The following is a 25346-nucleotide window of genomic DNA, read 5'->3' on the forward strand; positions in this document are numbered from 1 at the left end:
ACTGAACACGCTGTGCGGGTGGCGTACAGCCCCATCCTGTGCCCAGGATTTGGTGCCCCACGGCTGCCACATCCAGACCAGAGATGCCCCCCCCCCCAAAAAGCCTCCATCCACCTGCGGGTGCTGTGGGGAGAGGGGGACGTGTGTCCCCGGCAGTGCCCGTGGGGTCAGTGGAAGAGGGGCAGGAGGAGGGTGGGCAGGAGCAGGGCCAGGGAGGTGGCGTGGGTGCCGGGGGCAGAGCCCCGCTGGCGGCAGGTGGTGTAGGGTTCGAGGCAGGCGGCATAGGCCATGGCGTGGGCCACGTAGGTCTGCTCCTGCACCCCGTGGAAGAGGTGGGCCATGGGGCCCTTGGCCAGGATGGCCACGTCCTCGCCGCCGTGGGTCTCCGAGTCGAGGGGCACGGCTGCCTGCTGCAAGTAGTTGAACTGGTCTGGGGAGGGGGGAGAAAGGGGTGAAGGGGGCAGCGGTGGCCCCCAGACCCATCCCACCACCCGGCCATGGTCCCTGTGCCCTCACTGGCTGTGTCATCGTTCACGTCGGGCCGGTCAGTGCCCGGGTAGCCCGGCCCGTTCCCATAGAGGATGGATGTGTAGTTCTTCTTGTCACCGGCTTTGCTGGGGGCCAGACCTGCAGAGGAGGTGATGGAATGGGGGGGGATCAGCTAAAAAACCCCCGTATCACCCCTCTGGCTGCAGCCAGGGTGCCCCAGAGCTGACAGCACCCAGAACAGGGCTGTATTCTGTATTCGGTGGCCGGGCAGAGCCCTACCGAAGATGGAAGAGCCGCGCAGCGTGTAACCACCGAAGGAGAAGACGTGCGAGTGGTCGGCGGTGACGACGGTGAGGGTCTGAGCCTCGTCTGTCAGGGCACCTGCCCGCCCGATGGCCTGGTCAAACTCCACCGCCTCCGTCAGCGCCTTATGGGCGGCACCGTCGTGGTGGCCGTGGTCAATCCTGCCGCCTGCAGACGGGTGCCTGTGGTGGGCTGGGGACCGACGGCAGCACCCCCAACTCTTATCCCCACCTCGGGGATCCGGGACCCCCCTCTTGCCCACCCCAGGGGCACCAGCCCTGACTTATCTTCCACGAAGAGGTAGAAGCCGTTGGGGTTCCTGCTCAGGATGGTGATGGCCGCCTCCATCATCTCTGTGAGCGACGGGTCCATGGTGGTATTACGTACCAGGTTGTACTTCATGTCCGCGGGTTCGAAGAGACCTGGGAGGGGACGCGTTGGGGACAGTCTCAGTGCCTGCATGTGTCCCGGTGGCTGTCGGGTCCCAGCACACGGGACATTTGTTACCCATCAAATATTTCACACTATGGTCAGCGGCAGCAGCCAGCATCTCTGTCCTGTTCCAGACGTAGCGGGCACCCTGTGGACAAATCCCACAGAGGGTTAGCGGGTGCCCAGCCCCGTGCCTGGGGGCGGTGGGCAGAGGACTGTCCCCACCGTGCCACCCACCGGGTGTGCCTTCAGCCACATATTGATGAGGTTATTCCCATCCTCGCGCATCCCGTTCTCCGTGTTGTAGGTGGGATACTCAGGGTCCGGTGTCCCTGTGGGGGTCATGTATTTCCGACCGCCCCCCAGGATCACCTGGAGGAAACGAGACGGGTGCAGTGTCAGTGGAGGGGTGCCTGGGGTGGGGGGGTGGGTGTCTGCCCCTGCTCTCCCCCTCCCATGCACTTACGTTGATGTCGACGTTGTGGACCAGCTGCCAGGCGATGTCCTTGCAGCCCTGGAGGCGGGCGTCCGCGGGCATGCTGGCATCCGCGTACCAGTTGCGGTTCACCACGTGGGCGTAGGTCCCCGAGGGCGACGCATGCTGCACCCGTGTCGTCGTCACGATGCCCACCGCCTTTCCTGTCACACCCCCACGCCCCCCCCCCCCCCCCCAACTCACCCATCAGGCCCCACAAAGGGTGACACGGGGTCCCCCACCATCAAGCCCTCGGATGCTCGTGGCGGGCAGCCCCTCCGTGTAACACCCCTTGTCCCCACGGGATACCCCCCCAGCCCTGTGCCCCCCATTACCAGCTTTGCGGGCTCGCTCCAGCACCGAGACCACCTCGTTGCCTTTGGTGGTGTTGCACTGCGAGTGGCGGGCGGCTGCGCTCACTCCCACCGTCTGGTAGTTGCCCTTCACCCCGCAGAGGTAGGCTGTGGCTGTCCCCGCGCTGTCGGGGACCTGCCGGTCCACATTGTACGTCTGCCAGGGACACACGCCGGGCTCAGGGCAGGGGACAGTTGGCAGAGGCGCCCAGTGGGGTGCACCCCTCTCCAGCACCCCTTGCCACACTCATTTGCTCACCTGAGGACAAGTGCGGGATGGGCAGGGACCCTGTGCAGCCCATATGTGCATCCCTGGGGCTGCTTCTGTGTCAGCAGCCCCAGGGGTATGACCGTGGCCCCGTGCCCAGCGTTACCTTGCCCCCACGCCCAGCATGGCAGGCATTTACCTTGGCGAGAGCCACATAGGGGAAAGCATCCAGGGCAAGGGGGGTCTCAGGGCCCGGCTTTCCCTTCTGCTGCCCCTTTAGGATCCGGGTGGCTGTGATAGTGGGGATCCCAAATCCTGGACGAGGAGAAAGGGTCCCTGTCACCGCCTGGACCAGGTGCCATCCCCGCATCCCACTCCACGGGGCACTGGCCGTGCCAGCGTGGCCACCGTGGGTGCCAGTGGGACTCACCATCCCCGAGGAACAGGATGAGGTTTTTGGCTTGGCTTATCCTAGGCTGGATCTTGAAGGAGGCCTCGATGGCTGTAGCCGCCTGCTTGTTCCAGAAGGATGGCTTCTCCTCCTCTGCTGGGACAGGATCAGCCCCCGTCAGTCCCAGCTCACCAGCACCCGCATCGCTGGGACACCCACATCCCTGGGGTACCCGCAGCCCAGGGGCACTCGCTCCCTGGCATCCCCATGCTGGGATCTCCTCTAACAGGGACCAAGAGGGTCAGGGTGCTCTTTGGGGTGAAGGGAGACCGTGCAGGCTTGCACCTACTGCCTGGGCCAGGGGTCCTGGGGCAGGGAAAGAGCAGGGGCAGGGTGGGGGGACAGCAAAACCAGATATGATGAGTTATCTGGCAGGTGGGATGGGCAGGGTGGGAGGGCGGAGGCTACAGACACTTCCCCCAGACATCTCCCCCAGCCCAGAAACAATCAGGAACCTGACCCCCCCAGGGGAAAACTGGCTCAAGGACCCCAGAAAAGCAGCGGTAACCCCCATTAAGACTTGCAGAGCTGGGCAGCCCCTGCTCCCCTCCCCAGACCCTCCCCATGGCCAGCCAGGCTGGTGCCCTGCGGGGTACCCCACTTCTCCAGGCACCCACTGCAGGCAGCCAGGCACCCATCCCCACCCATGTCCCCACCTGGGATGGCAGCAGTGCTGAGCCCTGTCCAGAGGCCCAGGCAGAAGGTGAGGGATGCCAGGAGCTGCATGGTGAGATCCAGCAGCCCAGTGCCGCTGGCAGTGTTTGCAACTCTAGGAGATCTGGGGAGGGACTTTGGCCCTTGAGGGGTGTGTGGAGGGGTTCGGCATGTCAGCCTGGTGTCCTGCCGGCACAAAGGCCACGGGGCTGGGCTGCTGGCACCTCCTTGGCACATCACCTTATTGCTGCTGGGGGATGGACGGACTTGGAGCGCAAACAGACGCAGAGGGCAAGAGGATGGGCAGTGCCTGGCTTGCAGTGCTGCGATGCCAGGCGGGGGGATGCCCTGGCCCCGGGTGCCACAGGCTACGCGGAGCATCAGACCTGGGGCAAAGGGGTATCAGAAGCACCTGGGGTCACTTGTGCACTGAGCAGCCCTGCTCTCTGCCCAGCACTTTCTTGAGCAATATACCTACAGATATGGACTAAAACTGCTCCTTGCTCGGCCCTTGGTGGGAAGTACCAACCCTTGCGTGCTGTGCCCCAGCCTGGCAAAGCTGAGGGGGCACATGGCCTCCCCTCACCCTCATTTCGTCTCTTCCATCACCCCAATGCCCCCAAGTGCTGGTTCCGGCAGGGAACTAGGAGCCATGACCACCTGGGGAAACTGAAGCACAGGGCAGAACCTTAGGAGGCAACTGCTGCTGCAAAATCTCACATGGCAGATGGAGAAAAACAACCCATATTTTATTGCATCCTTTGATCTTGGCCACAGCAGGGACCCGGCTGTCAAGATGTTCAGTGGGGTGGCTCGGGGAGGGCTGGGAAGCCTGGGTTGAAGTGGGGCTTTCAGCCCCCCACCACATGAGCAGCCACGCAGAGAGCCAGGAGGGTGAGCAGGGGCTGTGGAGAGTACTGGGTGCCATGGGAGGCCCTGCGGGCTGACCCGCACCCAGGCTCAGTGGCGTAGGGCTCGAGGCAGGCGGCGTAGGCCATGGCATGGGCGATATAATGCTGCTCCTGCACCCCGTGGAAGAGGTGGGCCATGGGGCCCTGGGCCAGCACCATCACATCCTCCCCGCTGTGGGTCTCGGTCTCCAGGGGCACCGCTGCCTGCTGCCTGTAGTCTTTGTCCTCTGCAGGGAGGGGGGCAGGAGAAATGGGGTTGGGGGCAGCAGGCTCCCCTACTCATCCCAGGGATGGGGGGGTGCAGCTCCCATCACCTCAGCCCTGGAGCGATTCCTGCCCAAGTGGCTCCTGAGCAAGGCGGTGGCACCAGGACCCCCTGCAGCCCCAGGGGTAGTGCCTGTGGGACACTGCCCCCAGCCACCCTGCACCTCCATCCCATCCCTGACTCCTACCTGCAGCGGGGAGGCTGGCGGCCTGGCGGCCGCCGGCGCGGATGCTGTAACCAGGACCGTTGCCATAGAGGATGCTGGTGTAGGCTCGCTTGTCCTTGGCTTTTTTGGGGGCCAGCCCTGGAAAGGATATTGTCACCCCCTGTCCCAGCCAGGTACCTCTCCCCAGCTCAGCCTCTGGTGGAAGCAAAAAGGGGAGGTGGGAACAGCGGTGCTTGCCGCCCCCTCCCTGACACCCACCAAAGATGGAGGTGCCACGCAGCGTGTTGCCCCCAAAGGTGAAGACGTGGGAGTGATCAGCCGTCACCACGGTCAAGGTGTCGGAGCGGGAGGTGAGCTCGCCTGCCCGCGCCACTGCCCGGTCCAGCATGACAGCCTCCATCAGTGCCTGCTTGGCCCGGCCGCTGTGGTGGCCGTGGTCAATCCTGCCACCTGCACAGGGAATGTGGCCGTCACCCTCTTCCCTGGTCCCCGAGGACCCCCACCCGCTCCCAGGACCCGCATCCCACCCCAGCCCCAGCCATGCTGCCTGCCTGGGGCTACTCATCTTCCACGAAGAGGAAGAAGCCGTTGGGGTTCCTGCGCAGGATACGAATGGCCTTTTCCGTCATCTCCACGATGGAGGGGTCCGTGGAGGTGTTGCGGTTCAGCTCATACTTCATGTCCTGTGGCTCGAAGAGGCCTGGTGGGGCAGAATGTGGCGGGGGTCCACGCTGGGGCCACTTCGTGCCTCTGCCAGCACCCCCGGAGTGGGGAGGAGGAGGTGTTGCCGGTGGTGCGGGTGGTGATCATACCCATCAGATGGCTGACGGAGTCATCCTCGACTGCGTCCAGGCCCTTCTTGTCCCAGACGTAGCGGGCGCCCTGCCAGCGAGAACGGAGACGGTGCCAACAGCATGTGCCCCGTGCCCGGCGTCACGTCCCCTCCGCCCCGGCACGGTACCTGCTTGGCACTCAGCCACTCAGCAATCAAGTCAAGGCCATCCTTCCTGGTGCCATTCTGAGCTGGGTCCTCTGGGTACTCGGGGTCCGGGGTACGCTTGGGGGTCATGTACATCCGCCCGCCGCCCAGGATCACCTGCCGGGGAGCTCAGCAGACCCTCCCAAAGTCCCCGCTGTCCCCTCCCTCCCACGCCCACTCCCCGGCTCACGTTGATGTCCGTGTTGTGCACCAGCTGGTAGGCAATGTCCTTGCAGCCATCCCGCAACGCCTCCTTGGGCATGTTGGCGTCGGCGTACCAGCTCCGGCTGGCTGAGTGGGCATAGGCTGCCCCGGGGGACGCGTGCTGCACCCGCGTGGTCGTCACGATGCCCACCGACTTGCCTGCAGCGCGGGCAAGGGTTTACAGGGAACCTGCGAGCCCCGCGCGGCATGAGGTGGCCATGCCATGCCAGGCTCTCTGGCAGGGCTGCCCGCTGCCCCGTACCTGCCAGCCTGGCCCGGTGCAGGATGGAGTCCACCTCATTGCCAAAGGTGGTGCGGCATTTGCCATAGACGGCTGCCCCGCTCAGCCCCAGTGTCTTGGCGTTGGTCTTCACCCCGCAGAGGTAGGCTGTGCCCGTGCCAGCGCTGTCTGGCACCTGCCGGTCGATGGTGTAGGTCTGGAAGCAAGTGGGGGCCGGTGGGGCTTTGGGCAGGGGCAGCGGGGCTGCCCCCCCACCCCCGGAGCTGCCCCGCTCACCTTGGCCAGGGCCACGTGGGGAAAGTTCTCCATGGCCAAGACACTCTCCTCGCCCGAGCCACCGGCCAGCTGCCCCTTGTAGATCCGAGCCGCCGACATGGTGGGCAGCCCCATGCCTGTGGGCACGGCAGAGCCACGGGGTGGCAAGGTGCCAGGAACAGGGACAGTCCTGCCCTCCCCAGGCACTGCCCGGGGCCAGCCAGGGAGGAGGGGACCTGCACCAGCCCCATTTTCTCACCAGCCATGTCCCCTGGCTGCTGAGGAGCCATGGAGCCGCGGGGCCTGACCAGGACCTGGGGCACTCACCGTCACCCATGAAGAGGATGATGTTTTTGGCCCGCCGTGCTGCAGGCTGCAATGCCAGGGCCAGGTCCAGTCTCCTCCTGGCCCCTTTGTTCCAGTAGCCGGGGGTCTTCTCGGCATCTGGAGGGGAGAGCAGAGCCGGGGCCGTGCAGGAGGCTGGGCAACCTGGGGGTCTGCAGGGGTAACACCCACCCTGGGGACCCGCGTGGGTATCTCCACCCAAGGTGAATTTAGCTGCTCTGAGCCCCCTCCATGGGGGCCTCGGAGGGACCAGGAGCCCTTTGGGGATCATCCCAGCCTTTGGCAATCCCAGCATTATCCAGAGCCTGACTGCAGAGGGGGAAACTTGAGGCAGAGTTTGGCAGGGAAGTTCCTTGTGCCTTTCGGCAGAGGGGATGAGGTGCCCGCGCATCAGCCCCTCCTGTGGCGAGTGTGCCATGCCCACGCAACCGTGGCCAGCTGGGGCTATCGAGCCACTTGATCCAAAGCCACTGCCAGGGGATGAGGGGGCCACGGGCCAGGGGAGGGACTGAGACAAACCCATTCAAAGATTGGGGTCTCAAACCACCTTGAGGTGGCCGGGAGGGTTTGGCTTTGCTGGTATCCCATGGGGAGGCGACAGGGCCCCCAGAGGCCCCCAGGGAAGTGGCACCAGACCCCGTGTCCCTCACCAAGGGGTCCCCCACCCTCCCTGTCCCATACGTCCCCTGTCACCTGAGGCTGCAGCGGCGAGCCGGGCGAGGAGGCAGAGGAGAAGGCAGGTTCCAAGGGAGAGTGGCCACCCCATGCTGCCCACCTCAGCTCCCTCCCTGAATGTCGCCTGTGTCCAGGGCGGGAGCGGGGAGGGGGGACACACAGTCCTTTATGGCCCTTCCCTGTCCCGCCAGAGGGCTGAGCCCCGCCAGGTGAGACGATGGGCTGATAACATTCAGAGACTATCTCCCAGCCCTGCCCAGCGCCCTTCCAGTATCCCCAGCCCCCCCTGGGGCCATCCCTGCCCCCCACTAGCGAGGGAGGACTTCTAACCCGTCCCTGAGGACCAGGGCACCTCATGGCCCCCAGCTCCCATGGGGCGGCTGCCTCTGGGACCCCGAGGAGCAGCACGGAGAGCACAGGGCAAAGTGCTATTTTTGCAGACAGGCTGAGCGGGGCTGGGCTGGATTGGCCTTGTTTCCGCTGAGACAAACCTGAGAAGGGGAACACAGTGCTGAGGGGTAGGGGGAGAACATGTTGCCTTTGGTGTCACTGTCCTCAGGTCCCTTCTCCCAGGGGATACAGTCCCACACTGGGCACACCAGGGCAGCCCATGCCAGCACACCTGCACGAGGTGTCTGCTGCAGGTGGGGAACAGCCCCACGTCACCAGTACCCGGCGAGGAGCTGGAGATCCAAGGTGGAACAGGCTGCTCCCACCCGCTCCCACTCCCGAGGTGGCATCCACGCGTGGTTGCACCAGGCCACCTGGAAGGACACCGCCAGCAGCACAACCCCTGGGGACTGCAGGTGACCCCGACGGCTTTCACGGCTTGCCAGCTCCTGGGGAGCGTGTTGTGCCCAGCCCTGACCCATCCCAGGCCCCGATCCCCCATCCCGAGCCGGGCAGCCCGGGCTTGGCCAGCTCCTGACACCTGCCAAGGGCAGATGTGTCCGTGCCAAGGCCACATCTGTCATCACCGATGAGGCAGAGAGAAGCAGGGCCCCCTCCCTGCCTGGCACCATGGATCCACTCCTTCTTGCCAGACATCAATCCCTCCATCAGCCGCCACTTGTGGCTGCCCGTCCCTGCAGGGATGATGAAGTGGAGGCTGCCGGAGCAGCCCATGCCCCTGGAGACACCCTGCACATCATGGCTGGGGGGACATGGGGATGGGGAGCGGGCAGAGGTGCCTGGAGGCTGCAGGGGGACTGGTTGGTCTGAGAGGGGCTGGATGATCTCTGGAGTGGCAGGGAGAAGCAAGGACATGGTGCTACAGGGTCCCCGAGCAAGGTTAGGCTGGAGGTCAGGGTGTGAGGGGCTGGAGCAGCCACCTGGTGACTCCTGGTGAAGGCTCGGACTGAGGGATTGGTCACTGGAGCGGGAGCTGGGAGCGAATGTCCACCCGATCCCCCACAGCCTTCAGCTGAGCACATCTTGGGGCTGGGGGAGGAGGGAGGCCGCTTGCATTTCACAATTCCTGTGAAGCTGCAGGAAGGGGAAGGCACGGGGCTGCCCAGGAGATGAGTTATTGCTGGGATTCCCAGCCAGGGGAACGCAGAGGAGACAAAATAAAACCTGTGTGAGCCCCTGACTCAGCTGCTGACCCATCTTTTATTACATGACACACAACCCTGCAAGAAACCCTCCTGCATGGCCCCACGGCCGCATCCCACTTCATCCCACCACATCCCACCTGGGATGGTGGAGCCAGCCCCTCTCCGCTCCTGGGGACACGCGTCCCCACTCGGCCCTCACCACGGGCACCTGAGGTGGCTGGGGATGGGAACGACTTCCTTAAAAAAAGAGAAAAAGAAAGCATCAAGCTTAAAATATCTGAGTAGAAATGGTCTGCCTGGGGCAGGCTCAAGCCCTGAGCCCTGCTCCCAGCCAGAGTTAAAATCCAAACCAGAAATAAAATGGCACTGGTTTTAAAACCCCGAATTCCGCGTGGGTTCCCTCCGTCCCCGGCGGGTGCCGGTGCAGGGCCTGGGAGGTGGGCAAGCGCTGGCAGGGGGGAGCAGGCACAGCCTGGGGCGCTCACTTCTCCGAGCTCGGTCTCTTGAGCAGGGCGCTGTACTTGAGCGGGACACCGTCCGACGTCAGCACGACCTCCACCAGCGTGAAAATGGTGATCACCTTCAGCAGTGGAGAGAAAGATGGAGAGAAGAGGGGTTTTTCAGGTGGTTTGGCATCACACCAGGATTGGCTTAGAGCCGCGCTGGCCTTTTGCTGGCTCTGCTACAGCACCCATCGGGAGCCAGGGAATGGGGCAGGACGGCGTCAGATAGCTCTGCCGGGGTCCAGGGTGCTCCTGGGGCCGGGGCTGGATGCAGCATCTTCAAGGGCAACACCACTGAGCTGTGAAGCCCGGCAGGGAACCCAAACTGACCTAAACGAGCTGCCCCAAACATCCTCACTTATTCCAGCCTGATCAGGCCCCAGTCTTGTTCTCCGCACAGTCCGGGAAGGAGCGGGGGCGATTGTGCCCTCGGCTTTGGGTCCCAACCTCCACTAAAGCCTGCCCGTGTCTCCCTTCTCCAGCTGGAGAACACACATCATCCCTTAATGAAGCAACTTGGCCAAGTGCCAATGGTGGGCTGTGGCGAGGAGGGTTTTCTACACGATGCTGATCATTTTCTCAGCATCCTGCAAGGAGGGAATGGCCCCCTCCCCGTGCCCCCACAGCGAGAGGAGACCTGGGAAGGGAGCACAATGGATGAGAGAGACGCAAGGGAATACAGACCCCAGAAAATCAATCCCTCCTGTTCAGGAATGCACTGCTGCCTGCTGCTGCCTCCCCGGTCCTCTGACTCCATCTCTTCATGCAATTGTGCGGATTAGAAGCGTAAAGCACCAAGGCACGGTTAACGGGCTGGCTGGGACACTGGGAAGGGGCTGCCTCGGGGCCATGGCCAGGCATTTGGGGACTTCGCTTGCCAGAGCCCGTCCCCAAGCCTTGTGCTGTGGCAGGGCTTGATGGGGCCATCTGCTCGGGGCTGGCCTGCGGGAGGAGCGGGCACAGAGCCACTGCCGTAACCTTGTCAAACCCTTCCCAGCTCATCCAGCGCCGGCCGCTCCACATTAATCATTCAGAGCAGGGAAATCTCATTGAGACTTAAACGTATCAAAGTGGCCAGAGAGGAGTAAACAGCAGGGAAATCCTTTTGCAGACGGCTGCCCAGATAGCTGCTGGCTACCCAGCACCAGCCCCCTGCCCGCTCCAGCTGGCAGGAGTCTGGGGGGCAGTGGCCATGGGGCAGACCCCCACGTCTGGGGGAGCCAAATGGGGGGATTATCAGGGCTCTCCCTTGCAGTCCTGCCTCATCCCTTTGCTGAACCATCAGGGAACGGCGTGATTTCACATCCAATTCCCCAAGTCTTAGATTCACTTCATACTCAAGCCCTGAGTAATGCCCGCTGAGGTCCTGGCCATCTCCTGGTGCCCAGGGAGAGATGCTGGGACCACCTCCCTTCTGTGGCAGGGCCAGCCAGCCCAGACCCCTGAATAGCTTCCCACAAACAGCCTTCCCTGATGTTCCCACTGCCTGGTCAGGCTGAGCCAAACTGGGGAGCAGAGGCCAAGCGCCGGGGCCGGGTGGGGACCTGGGGGTGCTCGGTGCTGTGGGGTGTCCGGGTGACATCTCCCGTGGTTCAGCACGGCTCCTGGGGATCCAGCTCATCCTGGGGCTGGAGATTTATCAACTTGGGGATCTGCTGGCTCGGAGGACAGCTCAGAGCCTGCTCCCAGGGGAGGGCTCTGGTGTTTTCTTAGGAGGTGTGGAGGGTTTGTGGAAGAGTTTCCTCTACTGCTGAGTGTTTGCTTAACCAAAATGGGCCTTGATCATGCTGGGGTGTAATTTTTCATGCGGGTCCCTGCTAGGGTGTAAGTGATACTCGCTCCTGTAGGAAAGGAGGAACTGAGGCCACTTCTGGTCACGTCCAGGGGGCTTCTCTGAGCCAAGCTGAGAAAGGAAAGCTCAGCTTCAAAGGCAGGGAGGCCTGCAGAAACGCTTGCAGCAGCCAGGGAGCTCGGTTGGCTCTGACCACACCTCCCCTGGGAAGGAAAGGACTCCCCAGGACATGCACCACACCAGCTGGGAGTGCTTTTCACCCGGCTCTAGGCGGGCAAGGACGGGTTGTGCTGGGCTTGGTTGGAAATGGGGTTCAAGTGCAGAGCCCCCAGAGCAGTGCAGGGAGAGGTGGGGCTTCAGCCCTCCTGTCCCCACCCAGGCAGCAGGCAGGGATCACAGTAGTCAACACAGCTGTGATTTTATAGCAACGCCAGACAAAAGTTGGCAAAGAAGCACCACTTAATCAAGCCAGACAAATGCGATTGCTCCCTTTGATTGAGTTACCAAGTTAATAGATGACAGGGACACAAGAGAGAGATTTCTAGATGCCGTTAAACCATTTGACACTGCATCTCAGGAAGTCTGAGTTAAAAAAATTTCTCCTAATTGGGTCTCAACCCTGTTACAGGGATGGAAACTCAAACGAAGGGCCGTGCCAGTGAGGGGGCAAGGAATGCCAGGGTGGGGGGAAGGGTCTAGACAGGCGCTCATTTAGGCCTGATCTTACTTAACATCTTAATTGATGATCTGGAAGAAGGAAGTAAACAGCATGTTAATTCAATTCCTGGAGGAAACTGAATCGGGAGGCAGGACACACAGCAGGCAGGGCAGAGTCTGAAGGCTGTGGAGGGGTCAGACGCAGGGGCAGCGATGGGATGGAGCAGGGCTGGATGACAGAGGAGGCTGAGGCTGAGGTCTGGCTCGCTGGGGAGGGGACACAGAGGGACAGCAGGACCTGACAGCCTGTGAGGCAGTCCTGCCTCTTGGACCTGTCCCTGTGGAGACCACAGGATCCCTATGTTGCACACAGCAGCCCCATGGTGGTGTGAGCCTGTCCCACACTGCAGGGTCTTACCTGGGGCACAGATTCCTGCTCTGGCTTCTCTGGCTCCCACATGAGCGTCAGCTCTGGCTTCCTCCCCACCTTCTGGAAGTGGAAGCCCAGCAAGGGCAGCGCCTGCAGGCAGGGAGAGTGCTGGTAATGGCTTACAGTCCTGACAGCATCCCCTCGCTCCGCTCTCCCCCTCCGCTTTGCCTGCAGATGGGGACGACGCTGCTTTTGCCCGGCACGCTGCCTCTGCAGCTCTTTAACAACCGGGATGCAGCAGCCTGTGAGCCTGAGCCTAGCACGTAAATCAGGGGCTGCTGTGATACACAAACAGACCATATATCATGCTATATGTCCTGTTTAAAGATGTCATTGCCAGCCATATAACCAGGTTATTAAGAGAAGATGCTGTCACTAACCACAGGTGCTGGCCTACACTGGTGCTGTCACAGCCCCAGATATACTGTCTGATTACATGAAATGAAAACCAGCCTGGCTCCTTTTCCTTGCCTCAGCTCCACGTTGATCTCTGTCCCCCTGAATCTGTCTTTATTCCCTTTTACCTGGACTGGATCACCTGCAGTATGTAGCAGGGAGAAGCTGATCCTCAGAGACTGGGCTGCTCCAGAGCCCCCCCAGCCCCTCGTGTCTGCCTGGGGCTGCGGGATGGAGGGGAGACCCCATGAAGGCTCCCTCCCTTCTGGCTAGCCCGGCTCAGGCACAGCTCTACTGGCTGCAGAACTGGCACAGAAGGGCACCAGGACAGCCGCTGCCTCCAACGATGCCAGGCTGCTGCAGCCCTCTGGTGAGGCAGCATTGGTGCCATCTCACACTGGCGAGGTACTTACATTGCAGTAGATGCGCTTCTGGACTCCAAACTTCAGCACCAGGACATCAAAGGCCTCGTTCAGGACACCCATCACCATGGCCTCTGACTCCAGAGGACCACACTCCTGCCAAGACACAGGGCTGTCACTACACCAGCATCCCCCAGCCAGCCATCCCCTGGAGCCTCCAGCCCCTGGAGCTCTGGCAGCGGCAGTTGCTCAGTGCGTCCCCTCACTGTTTGCCTTCTCCAGGGCCAGCTGGGCAGACCCACAGCCCTTCACCCGGTGGCATCTAGGCTGTGTCTTCACTGGCAAATCCAGAGATGCCTCAGGGGAAGACAGTGTTGGCTCTTACCCTGACGAAGATGGCAAAGAAGAGGTCAGCGCTGAGCTCCTGCACCCTCTTGGAAGCCATCTTCCGGTCGTTGCAGTGATCTGCCTGTCTCTGGACAGCCTCTTTCTTCATCTTGATGGGGGAGCTGGCACCTGGGAAGGGGAAAAGTGACGATGACGTGCCCACGCTCCCTCCTCCTCCAACACCATGCCACGGCACCCTGGACCCAGATGCCCAGCTCAACCCCCATGTCTCCGTTATTCGAGGGCACCCACGTGCCAGGTTGCTGCCCCGTGGGACGCAGACTCCAAGCACCCAGCAGCCGTGGCAGGCAAGGCAGGAACCCGGGAGTCCTCCCTGCGCCGGGCACAGTCACCCCCTCCCCTCGCAGCACCCAGAGCTGCTCTGCAAGTGGCCGGGTGGCACCCACCGAGCGAGGCGGAGAGGAGACGGTGCACGATGACGTCCGCGTAGCGGCGGATGGGCGAGGTGAAGTGTGTGTAGAAGGGCACGTTCAGGGCGTAGTGGCGAAAGAGGGTCTCGTCCTCCAGGATGCCGGTGCAGAAGTAGAGAGCCATCTGAAAGGGGTGAGAAGCGAGGGAAGGGTGTGAGCAAGGATGGTGGCAGGACCCTGCGCAGGGCTGGAGGGGTCTGTGCCTGCGAGGCAGAGCTCCAGCAGCCGGTGGTCCTTCACCTGCTGCTCAGTGCGGGCTGTGCAGGGACAAGGCGGGCGCTGCCCGAGCTGAGCACAGAGCAAAGTGGGCAAAGCCACTCCAGGTTGGTGCTGGCTGACAGCTGACCCTGCCTGGCCCCAAGGATTGCATCAGCTTTCACATCACACACAGGTTTAAGCAGTCTCCTGCTTCTGCTCAGGACATGGGGCTCATTCACCGTCCTCCCATCTTCCAGGGCTGAGCCCAGCCTGTCCTGTGCCCACCAGGAATGCTGTCCCAGCAGAGTGGCTCCCATGCCAGGCTCCTTGGTTCTGGGTCTGGCTGCAGGCTCCGCACCCCCATTGCTCCTGCTTGGAGAGCACTGGGGGCTGGGATGAGCGGCTCCTCGGTTCACCGAGGAGGAGGAGACAGCCCTGCTGTGATCCCCGTGGCTCCATCCCACAGTGACAGCTGGGAAGCCGAGCTGCCTGTCTAAACCAACACCGGGGCCGCGGCGGCACCGTGCTGCCCAGCAGCCTCTTCAGCGGGAACCTCTCCTGGCTGCGCCGCCCCTGTTATCCCACATGTTACAGCTTTTATTTTTACATCTGTGAAACACCAGCCCTCGGGGCTGGGAAAACAATGGGGGCCGAGCCCAGGTGGGGAGGGGAAGCTGTGAGGGTCAGGGGGGTTGCGGCGGGGTCACGGCACAGTGGCGATTGAATGAACCCGTTTAAAAATAAGAGCAAGTGATTTTAAAAAAACAGGAGTAGCCAGCTCTGATTACAGAGCCGTCCTGGGATCCACGGTTTGGGCAGCTGTATCCTCCGCTCTCCAGCCCAGCGGCACAGCCAGCTCCTGCTGAGCAGCAACGCACTGATCCGGGCAAGTAAATAGAGCAGGTTAAAAAAAGCAGCATCGGTCCCAGCCTTATTATGAGACCCAAGAGCCGGGATAGGAGCTTTGGCGGCTGCCAATTTCCACAACCCAGAATTAAATTGTTTCTGATGGACTCCACGAAGCACAGCCTCCACTCAATTAGGTTCTGCGTGGTCAGGCAGGGAGACACAGCGAGCGCTGGAGGCTGCTGCAGGAGAAGATGAGTGCCCTTGTGCAGACAGACAGCAGGAAATTACAGGGGGTTTATAGGCACTTATGCCAGGTTCCTGGGCAGAAGGGAGGAAGGTCCCGGCCATGCCAGGTAGGTAGAGAGCAGAGCACTGGTCAAAATCCCTGCTACGAGAAAGCTGCTGGGAAGGGCTCATCCCTTCCCCCTGCCCAGCAGCACAGGACAACCTCTGCCTTGTTTCAAGTTAAAAAAGATGCTGAAGGCTTGGCGCTGCCTGCTGTTGTCTGGGGCACTTCTTCCTGATGGATGTGCTGGCCAAACCCACCTGCTGCTGCATCCAGCACCATTTTTGACACCCTTTCGGCAGCTCATGACCCTAACTGAGGTTGGCATCAGCTTGTGTATCATTGCAAAAATACTCCTCTTGGCTGTGGTAAGGTTACACACTGCAGGGAGCCCAGTCTGACATGTATCTGATACCCGTCCTCGCCACCATGACAGCACTATCCAGTGACATCAGCCTGGCATAAAGCAGATGTTTTCTCATTAACAGATTTGACTCACAAGTGGTCTCAAATCCCCAGGGTTTGCTGCAATCCCCAGAGAACCACGAGGAGCCTGGAAATAAATCAGCCCCAGCCAACCAGGGGCGGCTTTGCTCTCATGGACAGATTGAATCCCCGAGTGACTGAGCCCCTGAAAAATGGTATGTCGCTGCTCCTTCATCTGTTACAAGGCTCCTAGCATGGCAATCCAGGACACTCCCCCAGACAAACGTATTATCAGTTGCTTCCCATCTCCCTCCTCCTGCAAGAGGCTGATGTCTTGACCACCAGCGTGCAGCGAAGACGGGGGACGCAGGCTTGGTGCGACCACGGGTTAAACCTGTGGGCAGCTTGTTTTGGCTGATTCGACTGCAGCCTTGTCCCTGAAACACCAGCTTTATCACTGGGAGCTGAGATGTGTGCAGGGATACGGGTGACGACTCAGTGCCCCGACCAGACGGTCTCACCACGCCATCTGTCAGAGCGATGGCCCAGCCCTCCACACCGGCACGGGCCCCTCCCTGCGTGGCTGCGCTCCGCAGCTGCCGACACTCACATCTGCCCTCCCCGCCAGGAGGGACTGCCACATCCAGGGACACGGGCAGAACGGGGTCGATTCTTCCATCTGCTCTCACACTGGTGGCAGACAGCAAAAAGTCCTCTTCCCAGGGAAAGCTCCTTCCACCTGGTAGCTGTCTGTCCTTCCCAAAGGGCACTGACACAACTTTAAACTACCCATTTTCTGCATTTGGCAGTAGGAACAACGGTGGGAATCTGAACTACTCAGAATTTTGGGGAACTGCGAGTCCACCCCACGAGTGTGGTCAGGGACCAGACACTGCAGAGAGCAAGTTATGTCTCTTGCCCCCACAGCACTGTGGTCCTTCCTTATGGACTGGAGGTCATACAGATCCACCACTGCGAGCTCATCCTGGGTCAGACTGGAAAGCAGCCCCAAAGACGGGAGGGGAGCGTCTGCTCACCCGGCCGATGGCTTTGGGCAAGTCTTGAAACTCCATTTACAAACTAAACAACAGTTCAGCAAATGGCCAACTGCATAAGCTCATCCCAAGTTCAAGACACATTTCTGCTTCTTCTGGCTCACGCACCACGTTCAATGATGAGCGCACTCCATCACAGGTGGCAGCACCATCCTGCTGGGGAACGCCAGCAGACGGGAACGCTGCTCACCCTCCAGACACAGGATGGGCTCAGCTGTAAACTGGGTTTTGCCTATTATGGGAGTGTGCCAGACAGCAGGCTGGCCAGGAGCGAGGGGACTGCACAGCACACCTGAACACATGGGCACCTTGGTCTTCTGACGATGGAGTGAGTCTAATTCCTGCCAAAATCGTGTCTTATAGTGTATCTCCTTTAGAAGTTCTTTCTTCTTCCCCAAACTCTCTGCCTGGTCTCTGCTCTGCAGAAGACTTCATCCCCAAAACCTTGATAGCTCTTTTGCATAAGGATCGACCGTGTATTCACAGGGCTAGCTCTTAACAAGAGCTCCTGGGAGGCATCTCAAAGCACACCCACCACCTCCCCCACCACAGACTCAGAAGACCACGGAAGCAAAATCTCAGCAAGTCGTTGGGTCCCAAAAAACTCGTCTCCTTGGTGCCACTGCAGAACCGAGCTTCCTTCTCCTTGCTCATCCCTCCTGCCCAGCAGCCAGGCTCGCTCCACATGCTGCTGCTGGAAAAGCCCAGGTTTGCACCACAGTCAGCAGGACCAGAAAGCGACCCCAAGAAATTCATGTCACCAGTGCACCTTCCACCAGAAAAGGAAGGTGTGACAGAAGGGACCAGGACAAGCCAAAGCAGGACACGGGATCTGGGACAACACAGCCAGCTCCAGAGGACGTTCCCTGCACTTTACAAAGCAGCACTCCTGAGCTGCATACATATACACAAGGGGGTGGTACTAAATGGCTTCAGTCCCCAATCCCACTTGCAAGCAAGCATTAAGTTACAGAAGTACAGCAGGACTTCAGGCAACTGATAATGAGCAAATGGAGCAAATAAGCTAATTAGAAGAGTGACAGTCAAATGAGTGATGTTGGGAAGATGATTCATTCCTGCAGCGATAAGCAGGCCACAGCAGAGAGACCATTTCAGGAATGTGCCCCTTCTCCCTGTGGGGTGGGACTTCCCTCAGAAGAGGCTGTGCTATGCCCAGCTGCAAATGTACAAAGACAGATGCTTACCAAAACCTTTTTTTGATGGTGATAAGCACCCAAATAAGTGTCCTGAGCTGCAGATGTACTGAACATGATAATCAGTGTGAGCAGCACAAGCCTCCATCGCAGAGACCTTCACAGGTCTCTTGGTCTGGAGGGAGACCAAAGGGTTTCCACATCTTCCCTGCTTATAAGAGCATGTGTCTGGGGACCAGGCCGTGCATACGGCCAGTCCCACACACCTACATCATCCTCACTCTTGATTGATTACTTCTTTGGACCAGTTCAGATACTATGATGTGAAGAAATGGCATAGCCATGAATCATGGAGCCTGCCACCAGCTCTTCACAGAGCAGGTTGGGTCCTTGTGAGCCTGCTAAGATCCCACACACAACTTCAAGGACAAAACTTCCCAACTAGTAACAACAGGCACACTATGGGGGGCAAAGAAAGACTCAGCCTAACGCTGCCATCCAGTGAATCTCTGTTGCCCAGGGGATACCCCCACTGCCAGCCGCATGGGGCTCTAGGCACTGGGGGAAGCTGCTGGCAGCCCCGCAGCACCATGTTCAGTGTCCACTCACTCTCCCTCTATGGAAGGACCAGCTACGGTGATGCAGAAGGCGTGAGGGTTGAAGAAGGAGCCACAGCAGACAGCCACAGCCAGACGTGTCTGACAGCACAGTGCTGTTCTCACCTGCATGGGCCTGGAGAACATGTTGGTCAGCACTTCTTTCCTGGCTTCAGAGTATTTGTCAGCACCAAACGTTTCATTTAAGCTTTTCTGGAGGAGAAAAGAGAGAGAGTGTTCAATGTTGGCAAGCTATGGTGGTAGGGGTCTCAGGCAGACTTTACTGGGGCAAACAGCAGCTCGTCAGAGCCAAATTCCTCCTTTCCCTGCAAATGCCCTTGTAAACCAGAAAGCGCACGTGAAATTGGCCTTTGCTCTGGTCCCAGCAGCCCTGATGGGACTGCACACACAGTCCTTCTGAGTGCTCATCCACCTCCTGGGGTCGCTGGCAGGAAGCACCCAGGGCACGGGGACCCCTGGCTCTGTCACCAGACGTGCAGCGTGCGAGAGCGCCTGCAGCCCCTTTGCTGAGCTGTGCCTGGCTCCCCCCCAGCTACCGAGAGCTTCAGCGCACGGACTAATGAGACTCTGGGGAGATGTGGATATGGGAGGTCACTGCCTGGGGCTAGTGGTGAGGAAGAGCTGGAGGGTTCAAAGTGCAGGAGAGGAGCTGAGTGCGCAGCCCCATGTCTGCTGACATAGCCTCAGCACGGCCAGCAAATGGGGAAAGCAGTCCCAGCTGATGGAGGGGTGTGCGGGAGGCCAGCGGGGATGGGATTAACAGAGGATTATCCACAGTCCAGTTGTGTCGAGTAAAGAAAATCCTGGAACCTGCGCTGTGCTGTTCAGCTGGAGTTCAGCCTCAGGACACGCTCAGCGGAGGATCAGTCAGATACCTCCCATGCTGGCTGTGTCTGACCTTTTCCAGCACCGCTCTTCAGTCCTTCCCAGTCACCCCGCTCCCCACCCTGCCCTCCCTGAGACCTTCAGCAGCCCAGACAGAAACACCCCCCATGCAGAGCAACTTTTCCTATGGTACAGAGGAAATGCCCTGCCCAGGACCTGCCGAGAGAAGGCAGAGAAAGGAAATTGGGGTGTCCCAGCAAGTGCTCCTGCACTAAAACATCCTTCCCATTGCAGAGAAGGCAGTGCTGGGGCCACTTGCAAGGTCCTCCCTGCCCTGCTTTAAGCTCTGTGCACAACACGGCTGGCTGGGACAGGCTGGGCCACCCTTGCCCAGTGCTGGTGGGGTCATGAGTGAGTGAAGGAGGGTGTTTTGTTTTGGTATGGGATAGCTGTCAGCTCTGCTTGTGCAGAGGAGGACAGGGAATAAAACACACGCTGCTGCAAACGTGCCATCATGTAGCTGCCCACACTTTGCCCCCATGACCCCGGCTCCCTGCCAGGTCAGTGCACTTACGTGCAGGGTCCCCGCGCTGCTGAAGTCGATGTCGAGGCCAACTTGGTTGCAAAACTCCATGAGGTCTTTCAGCAGCTTGGTCTGGGGTGGCGGGTGGCGGCGAAGCAGGGCCTGCTCGGGGAAGGAGCGGTAGATCTGATGGGCCACGGCCATGTTCGCAAGCAGCATGAACTCTTCCACCAGCCTGTGGCACGAGAAAAACAATCCCAGTTAGAGAGGGGAGTCCCCTGGGAAGCCAAGCCAGTCCACAGTGATGGGAACTAATATGACACAGGGGAACAGGAGAGCAGCTTGTAGTTGCTGTTATAAGCACAGATTAGATGTGAGACTGCAGCAAATCCCCCTGCAAATTCTCACTTTCTAGCTGAGGTTTCCCTGGGGACTCAGAGCAAACCGTCCTGCTGGTGCAGACAAGCAGAAGTCAGTGATAAATTGACAGCTTAAATTAGGATAAAATAATCTCCCTTTAGGTCATTTTATCTCCTGAAACGCTCGACAAGCAAAACAAACGCTGTGCAAGAGATAGCACGGAAAACAAACACACATCGCCGTCTTTCCGGGCCAGAGTAAACAGTGTCTCGCTTGTTCCCCCATCCCAAGCTCGACATGTGTGGTCAGGCCCAGCCACCCAGCCCTGCCTCCCGCCGGGCTTCCACCCAGAGCAAGATGCAGCAGGCCCCCGGGCAGGGCAAGCCACCAGCGCAGCTCGCTGCAGGGCTGCCTCCGGCATCCAGCCGATGCAAAGACCCTGGGGGCTCCCCCACACAACCTGCAGACTGCTGGGGGGTATCTCAGGCTGGGGTGAGCCCCCCACCTTCCACCTCTGAATGTACACGCATTGAATGGAAATCTCCGGGGCTACACACTGCGAAGAAAAGCAATCCCAGCATTAGAGATCATCTTTGGAGCATTTATGGGTTGTGCTACCAGCTGTAGGGCTGTGCCACAGGAGACTTGTTTAACTGGGCTTAGATAAGCAGAGAGATGTGCTTAACTGGGCTTCCTGTGATTTGCTGCATGTATTCCCAAGGCTCCTAACTGGTGCTAATTGCCAAAAAAGATAATAGATTTACAGAAGTAACCTTATCCTCCGAGCGATGCCTGAGCGAGCTGTCACTGATTACGCTGGCTCAGCCCCGTTGCTCCTGCAGGCAAAGCAGTGATTTTGTAGGGCTGGGTCAGGGACCAGGGCTGGGGCTGGTGGTCCTGCACCTCCTGGCCCCGGCCATTGCTGGGAGGACTGGCCAGGTGAGATGTGCGGGGTGCTGTGCTCCTGGGGTGCTTGCTAGAGCAGCAATACATTCCCTAAGCCTGGGAGTGCTTGCCAAGAACTTGAAAGAGAAAGGAAATAAAGACAAGCCCAAAGGAGGAATAAGTACCTGACGGTGATAATCAGCAGTCGAAATGTTCGTCTTTAATGGGAAGGAACTCCCTTAATAAGAGCCTTGTGGGTTCTCACAGAGCGTGTTCTGCCAGAGGCTAATACTTCAGACCCCGCAGGGTGGGCATGGGCAGCGTGGGAAGGGGTGGGGAGCAGCACAGCCTAAGTGCGAATGGGCTACCCATCCTGTCCCCTAAAACACTTACTGATGGGCAGATGCTACCAGGAGGCCAAGGGCTGGGTCAGGGGATGGGCAAGGGGGGTGGGCAGTGTGCCCACAGCCTGGCATGGGAGCAGGGTCAGGACACACTGGTGAGGGGCCACTTCCAAAAGGGTTGAGCCCAGCTGTTGCTGCTCCTGTGCAGCTAAGCCAGCAGATGGCAACATCGGTCCCTCTACGGCCACCGGCACTGGGGGGGCTGCGGGACAGCATGGCCCAAGGGTGCGGGGCACCCCGGCTGGGCAGCCCCCCGGGGTGGGAGCCGGGGCAGCGAGTAGCACCTGGTGGGTTATGGCATGGCCATCCCCATCTCCTGGGGACCCACTGGCTCCCACCCAGCAGATGGCACATGGGGAACGGTGGCCTGAGGACACGTGTGAGGTTGTGCCAGCCCATGCTCGTACCTGAGAAGCCCTTCCTGCCCATGCCAGCTCATAGCAAGGCACGGCAAACAGCGCAGGCTGCAAAAGGCAGCACCCCTCCTTCCAGTGGGCTTTGGTGCAGAGAGAAAGGGAGACATCTCCAGTGCTAGCCCTGGCGACACAGGTGCACGTGTGGGCAAAAGCTGGCCATGGAGTCTCCGTGCCTCCCTTGAAATGTGGCCTCTACGGAGTGAAGTGCAAACCGATTTTTAAAGACGAAGCAATAAACACCCATGATCAGCATCTCCTCTTTGTCACAGGTGCAACGTGCTTACCTCATGTCCTAGAGATGAACGCTGTAAGCGAGTGCTCAAGCAGCCCCTGCCATTCTTGCTCCCATTGAGCACTAGAGTGTGAAGCTTTTATCTCTTACCACCAATGATGCTTTGGGCTGGATGCAATTTCCACCTATAGTTACATTCTGCATTTTGTTTTATATTTTGGGGCTTGGGCTTTTACATTTTTCCTGGAGATATCCTTTTTCTGATGTTGTAGGTAGTACTGAATTGAAGCTAATACCTAAGCACCCTCCTGTCAGGGATGTTTTTACACCCAAAGGAAAAACTAACAGCACATACTTCTTGCTTTGCTCTGCAAAATCCCATCCTCACTCACTTCAACACGTCCACATGTGGAACACCACCCACAGACAGATTCAGAGACAGCCCCCATCAAGAAGAGGTACCCAGTATGTGGCTGGATTGACCACGAAAATGGAAAATCTTATCAGGAAGCACCCAGGAGCTTTGCACCCATGACAGGGTGTGCAGGATGTGGCTGTAGATATTCAGAATCTAAAAGCTGCTTGTCTTGCTCACTTGCCCAAAGGCAAGGGCAGGCCTTGAGAGAGATGGCTGTGGTTTGGCCTTCTACGTAGCTGATAACACAGATGAGGACACTGCTCTATATCCGAGGGGAAGAGAAGCCCCAGGACCTGATGGGTTGGTTTGTCAGCTCAGGTTAATGAACGACAGTGCCCTGGGAAGGCTGCGATGCCCTGTGGGTTGATGCCAAAACACCCTGCAGGGACAAAGGGTCCTTCCCAGCTCTGGATCACCTGGGGGTCATATTGCTGCTCCCCCCCCACACCCCATTGCAGCAGTCCTGCAAGCACAAAAGAGATGAACAGTGTGGGGCTTCTCCATGCTAACTCCTAGACAGATTTGGTTTAAAAATCAGGATTTAGTCCCCAGGGAGGTGAAGCAGCTTCAAGAAGGGACAGGTCACATCTGGGCTAATCCTGAGCATGTGAGAGCCTGCCAGGGTCAGAGGGAACAGGCTGGGGACAGCAAAGGAGCTGGTACCTGTGCCCGGAGTTAAGCCAGGTCACCTCTTTCTGCAGAGCACTGGGGTCTCTGGCTCAGGACACTAGGAAAGAGACAAGATCTGCAACAAACAGTTTAGCATGGTGGATTAACAGCACCTAAAAGGAAAACCATATTCCCAAGAGGGGCTCACACTAAGGCTGCAGGGGATGCAGGGCAAGGCTTCAGGTGCTGAGGAGCAGGAGGGCACACCAAAGCTGCTGCCTCTCTGCCCTCCCCACATGGACTTTTAGAAGCACTGTTAGGTAGTGTCCTCACCAGGGCTTCAACTTTGCAAGTGCTATGCCAGAGCTTGGAAAAAAGCAATGGATGCTGAGGCAGGCAGAAGCAGAGACTGGTTGGCAGCAGCCAGGGACCAGACCAGTGCCCAGTGCTGGTGTTACTGGGAGCTGCGCTGAAGCCCTGCTCGCTCGTCGGCAGGTCAAACAACAAGAGGGTGGTTTTTTTTTTCTTCTTTCTTAAAACAGCCTAGCTTGGAGTTTGGCTCGGTGTGGCTGGCAGACGGGAGTGTAAAGAAAAATATTTCATGGCTAAAAAAATGGAGACAGAAAGACTGGTCCATCTGAACGCGCGCTGAATGAATCCCATGTGAAATGCATTCTAATGCCATCGCTACAGTTTCCTCTGGATTAGCTGAGCTATCCTTGGCTCCCGGCTCCATAAAATCCCATAAACAATCTGATCTGAACTTTTGCCCTTTCTGCGCTGATGCGCGGTTTCCTCCGCTGCCCCGCAGAGAGGGCTGCGGGTTAGCAGGTGGCTGTCCCTCCCGTAGGTACCTGCAGATCCCGGCTGTCCTGCTCACCGGGGCTGCAGGAGGGAGCGTTTCCAAACCTGTTCAATGCATCATTTCACACGTGCACACGCGTGACGGAGAAGAGGGAGGGGTGAGACGGCTTGCAAGCTCTATAACATGCGTAAGCATCTTCTGTCGGCTCTTTCAATACCCAGATTTTGCTTATGAGTTATGGGCTTGGTGCAGGAGTTAGTGGGTGAAACTTTATAGCCTGCCTTATGCAAGAGGTCAGCCGGAGTGTATGGTTTCCAAAAGCACTCGCCTCTGAGTTTCAAACGTGATCGAGGCATGCTGGCTCCTGAATCCCACCAACTGCTGGGGACACTTCAGGCTCCTGAGGTGCTCTTGAACACAGGACTTGGTGCTTTTCAAAGTATCTTAAATGATGGTCATGGGTCCTGTAGGCAAACAGCCGCCTATGAAACCATCCAGCTGAAGAGGACTGATGACATCTCAACGGCAGCACTGAACCGAGGCTACTGGGCTGTAACTCCTCTCACACAGCTCCTACCATGGGACATGGGAAGAGGAGCTGCACATTCAGACCCTGGAATTGCTTTAGTAGCAGCATCACTATTCGCTCTGCAAAAGGTTAGCTAGACCCTTCCCAATGTCTTGATGGCAACCTTGAAAAACTACTCACATCTGCAGCAAGTTGGTTGGTTGACGGCAAATAAAATACTGCTTTTTCATGCCAAATCACTGCAGAGGAAAGCAGGGCAAGTAAAATGCCTGTTTGGCTGCTTGTCTCCATGGCAATGCGACCAGGCTATGCAGCAGCCATCAAAGTGCCCACTCTCCCTGATTAACTTGACAAATGACATTAGTTAAGTAAGGTTCGGTGCAAGGGAAAGACAAGTAGTACTTTGTTTGCAATCCAGTAAGTGCAGGAAGGAGGCAGGCAGCTTGGTTAAAGCAAAGAGACACTAAAACATCTGCTGTTCCACCAGCGGAACAGACCCATAGGCTTCGGAGCAAACGGCAGTGAGGTAGGGCTGAACAGATGAGCACGGCTCTTCCCCCCATTCCATCTTCTTCGTTTCCATTCCCTCCTGCAAGATGTAACCACTGGGTGCATCCAAGTGTTGGAATTGTTTTCACAGCTGAGGCGTGGACTCAGAGATAAACCCAAAACACCCTGTAGCTCTCCCATGGCAGGGTTTTTTTTTCCTTTTGATAGACTGAAGAAGTTGGTCCCTTCTTCATGTGGAAACCTGTTCCCAAAGGGACAGAGCTGAACCGCCCTAGCTGGAGTCTGAGCCCCTCTTCCAATGGTGATCCCTTTGCTTAGGTCAGCT

At 58.9% G+C, this 25346-nt stretch overlaps 3 protein-coding genes across 6 annotated transcripts in view; all 3 read right to left on the reverse strand.

Annotated features, from left to right (window-relative positions):
- Positions 1–71: 71 nt before the first annotated feature.
- Positions 72–3437, reverse strand: LOC116958985 (intestinal-type alkaline phosphatase-like). The gene is made up of 11 exons (XM_032982408.2): positions 3368–3437; positions 2691–2933; positions 2460–2575; positions 2035–2209; positions 1691–1863; positions 1462–1596; positions 1300–1372; positions 1080–1214; positions 769–960; positions 517–627; positions 72–430 (listed from the first exon to the last, which is right to left on the reverse strand). Exons 1-11 carry the CDS (start codon positions 3435–3437, stop codon positions 168–170), a joined length of 1686 nt encoding a protein of 561 aa, XP_032838299.2. The 3' UTR covers positions 72–167.
- Positions 3438–3763: 326 nt separating this feature from the next.
- On the reverse strand, positions 3764–8278 carry LOC116958986 (intestinal-type alkaline phosphatase-like). Its single transcript, XM_032982409.2, has 11 exons — positions 8079–8278; positions 6714–6883; positions 6408–6523; positions 6153–6327; positions 5877–6049; positions 5669–5803; positions 5520–5589; positions 5275–5407; positions 4966–5159; positions 4729–4845; positions 3764–4503 (listed from the first exon to the last, which is right to left on the reverse strand). The coding sequence occupies exons 1-11, from the start codon at positions 8276–8278 to the stop codon at positions 4217–4219; spliced, it is 1770 nt and encodes a 589-aa protein (XP_032838300.2). The 3' UTR covers positions 3764–4216.
- Positions 8279–8998: 720 nt separating this feature from the next.
- The window catches only part of DIS3L2 (DIS3 like 3'-5' exoribonuclease 2), a 192982-nt gene continuing 176634 nt past the window's right edge, over positions 8999–25346 (reverse strand). For all 4 annotated transcript variants that reach the window (XM_042798705.1, XM_042798711.1, XM_042798707.1 and 1 more), the window contains 7 exons: positions 19905–20088; positions 18611–18697; positions 13897–14044; positions 13488–13618; positions 13154–13258; positions 12333–12434; positions 8999–9542 (listed from right to left, as the gene is read on the reverse strand). In XM_042798705.1, the coding sequence (XP_042654639.1) occupies positions 9444–9542; positions 12333–12434; positions 13154–13258; positions 13488–13618; positions 13897–14044; positions 18611–18697; positions 19905–20088 (856 nt within the window). In that variant the 3' untranslated portion in view covers positions 8999–9443. The remainder of the gene's footprint in view (positions 9543–12332; positions 12435–13153; positions 13259–13487; positions 13619–13896; positions 14045–18610; positions 18698–19904; positions 20089–25346) is intronic.

The sequence above is a fragment of the Tyto alba genome, unplaced genomic scaffold (assembly GCF_018691265.1).
Source record: "Tyto alba isolate M040663 unplaced genomic scaffold, T.alba_DEE_v4.0 Super-Scaffold_10, whole genome shotgun sequence".
Lineage (NCBI taxonomy): Eukaryota > Metazoa > Chordata > Aves > Strigiformes > Tytonidae > Tyto > Tyto alba.

Excerpts from the sequence above, each read along its gene's own strand:
- LOC116958986 (XM_032982409.2), bottom strand. The coding sequence starts at position 8,278 with ATGGGTCAGGGCTGGGCACAACACGCTCCCCAGGAGCTGGCAAGCCGT. Across the intron at positions 6,328-6,407 it reads CCCACGTGGCCCTGGCCAAG|ACCTACACCATCGACCGGCA; the intron begins GTGAGCGGGGCA and ends ACTTGCTTCCAG. Across the intron at positions 5,408-5,519 it reads CTCCGTCAGCCATCTGATGG|GCCTCTTCGAGCCACAGGAC; the intron begins GTATGATCACCA and ends CTGCCCCACCAG.
- LOC116958985 (XM_032982408.2), bottom strand. The coding sequence starts at position 3,437 with ATGCAGCTCCTGGCATCCCTCACCTTCTGCCTGGGCCTCTGGACAGGG. Across the intron at positions 1,215-1,299 it reads TAGTGTGAAATATTTGATGG|GTCTCTTCGAACCCGCGGAC; the intron begins GTAACAAATGTC and ends GTCCCCTCCCAG. Across the intron at positions 961-1,079 it reads CTTCTACCTCTTCGTGGAAG|GCGGCAGGATTGACCACGGC; the intron begins ATAAGTCAGGGC and ends ACCCGTCTGCAG.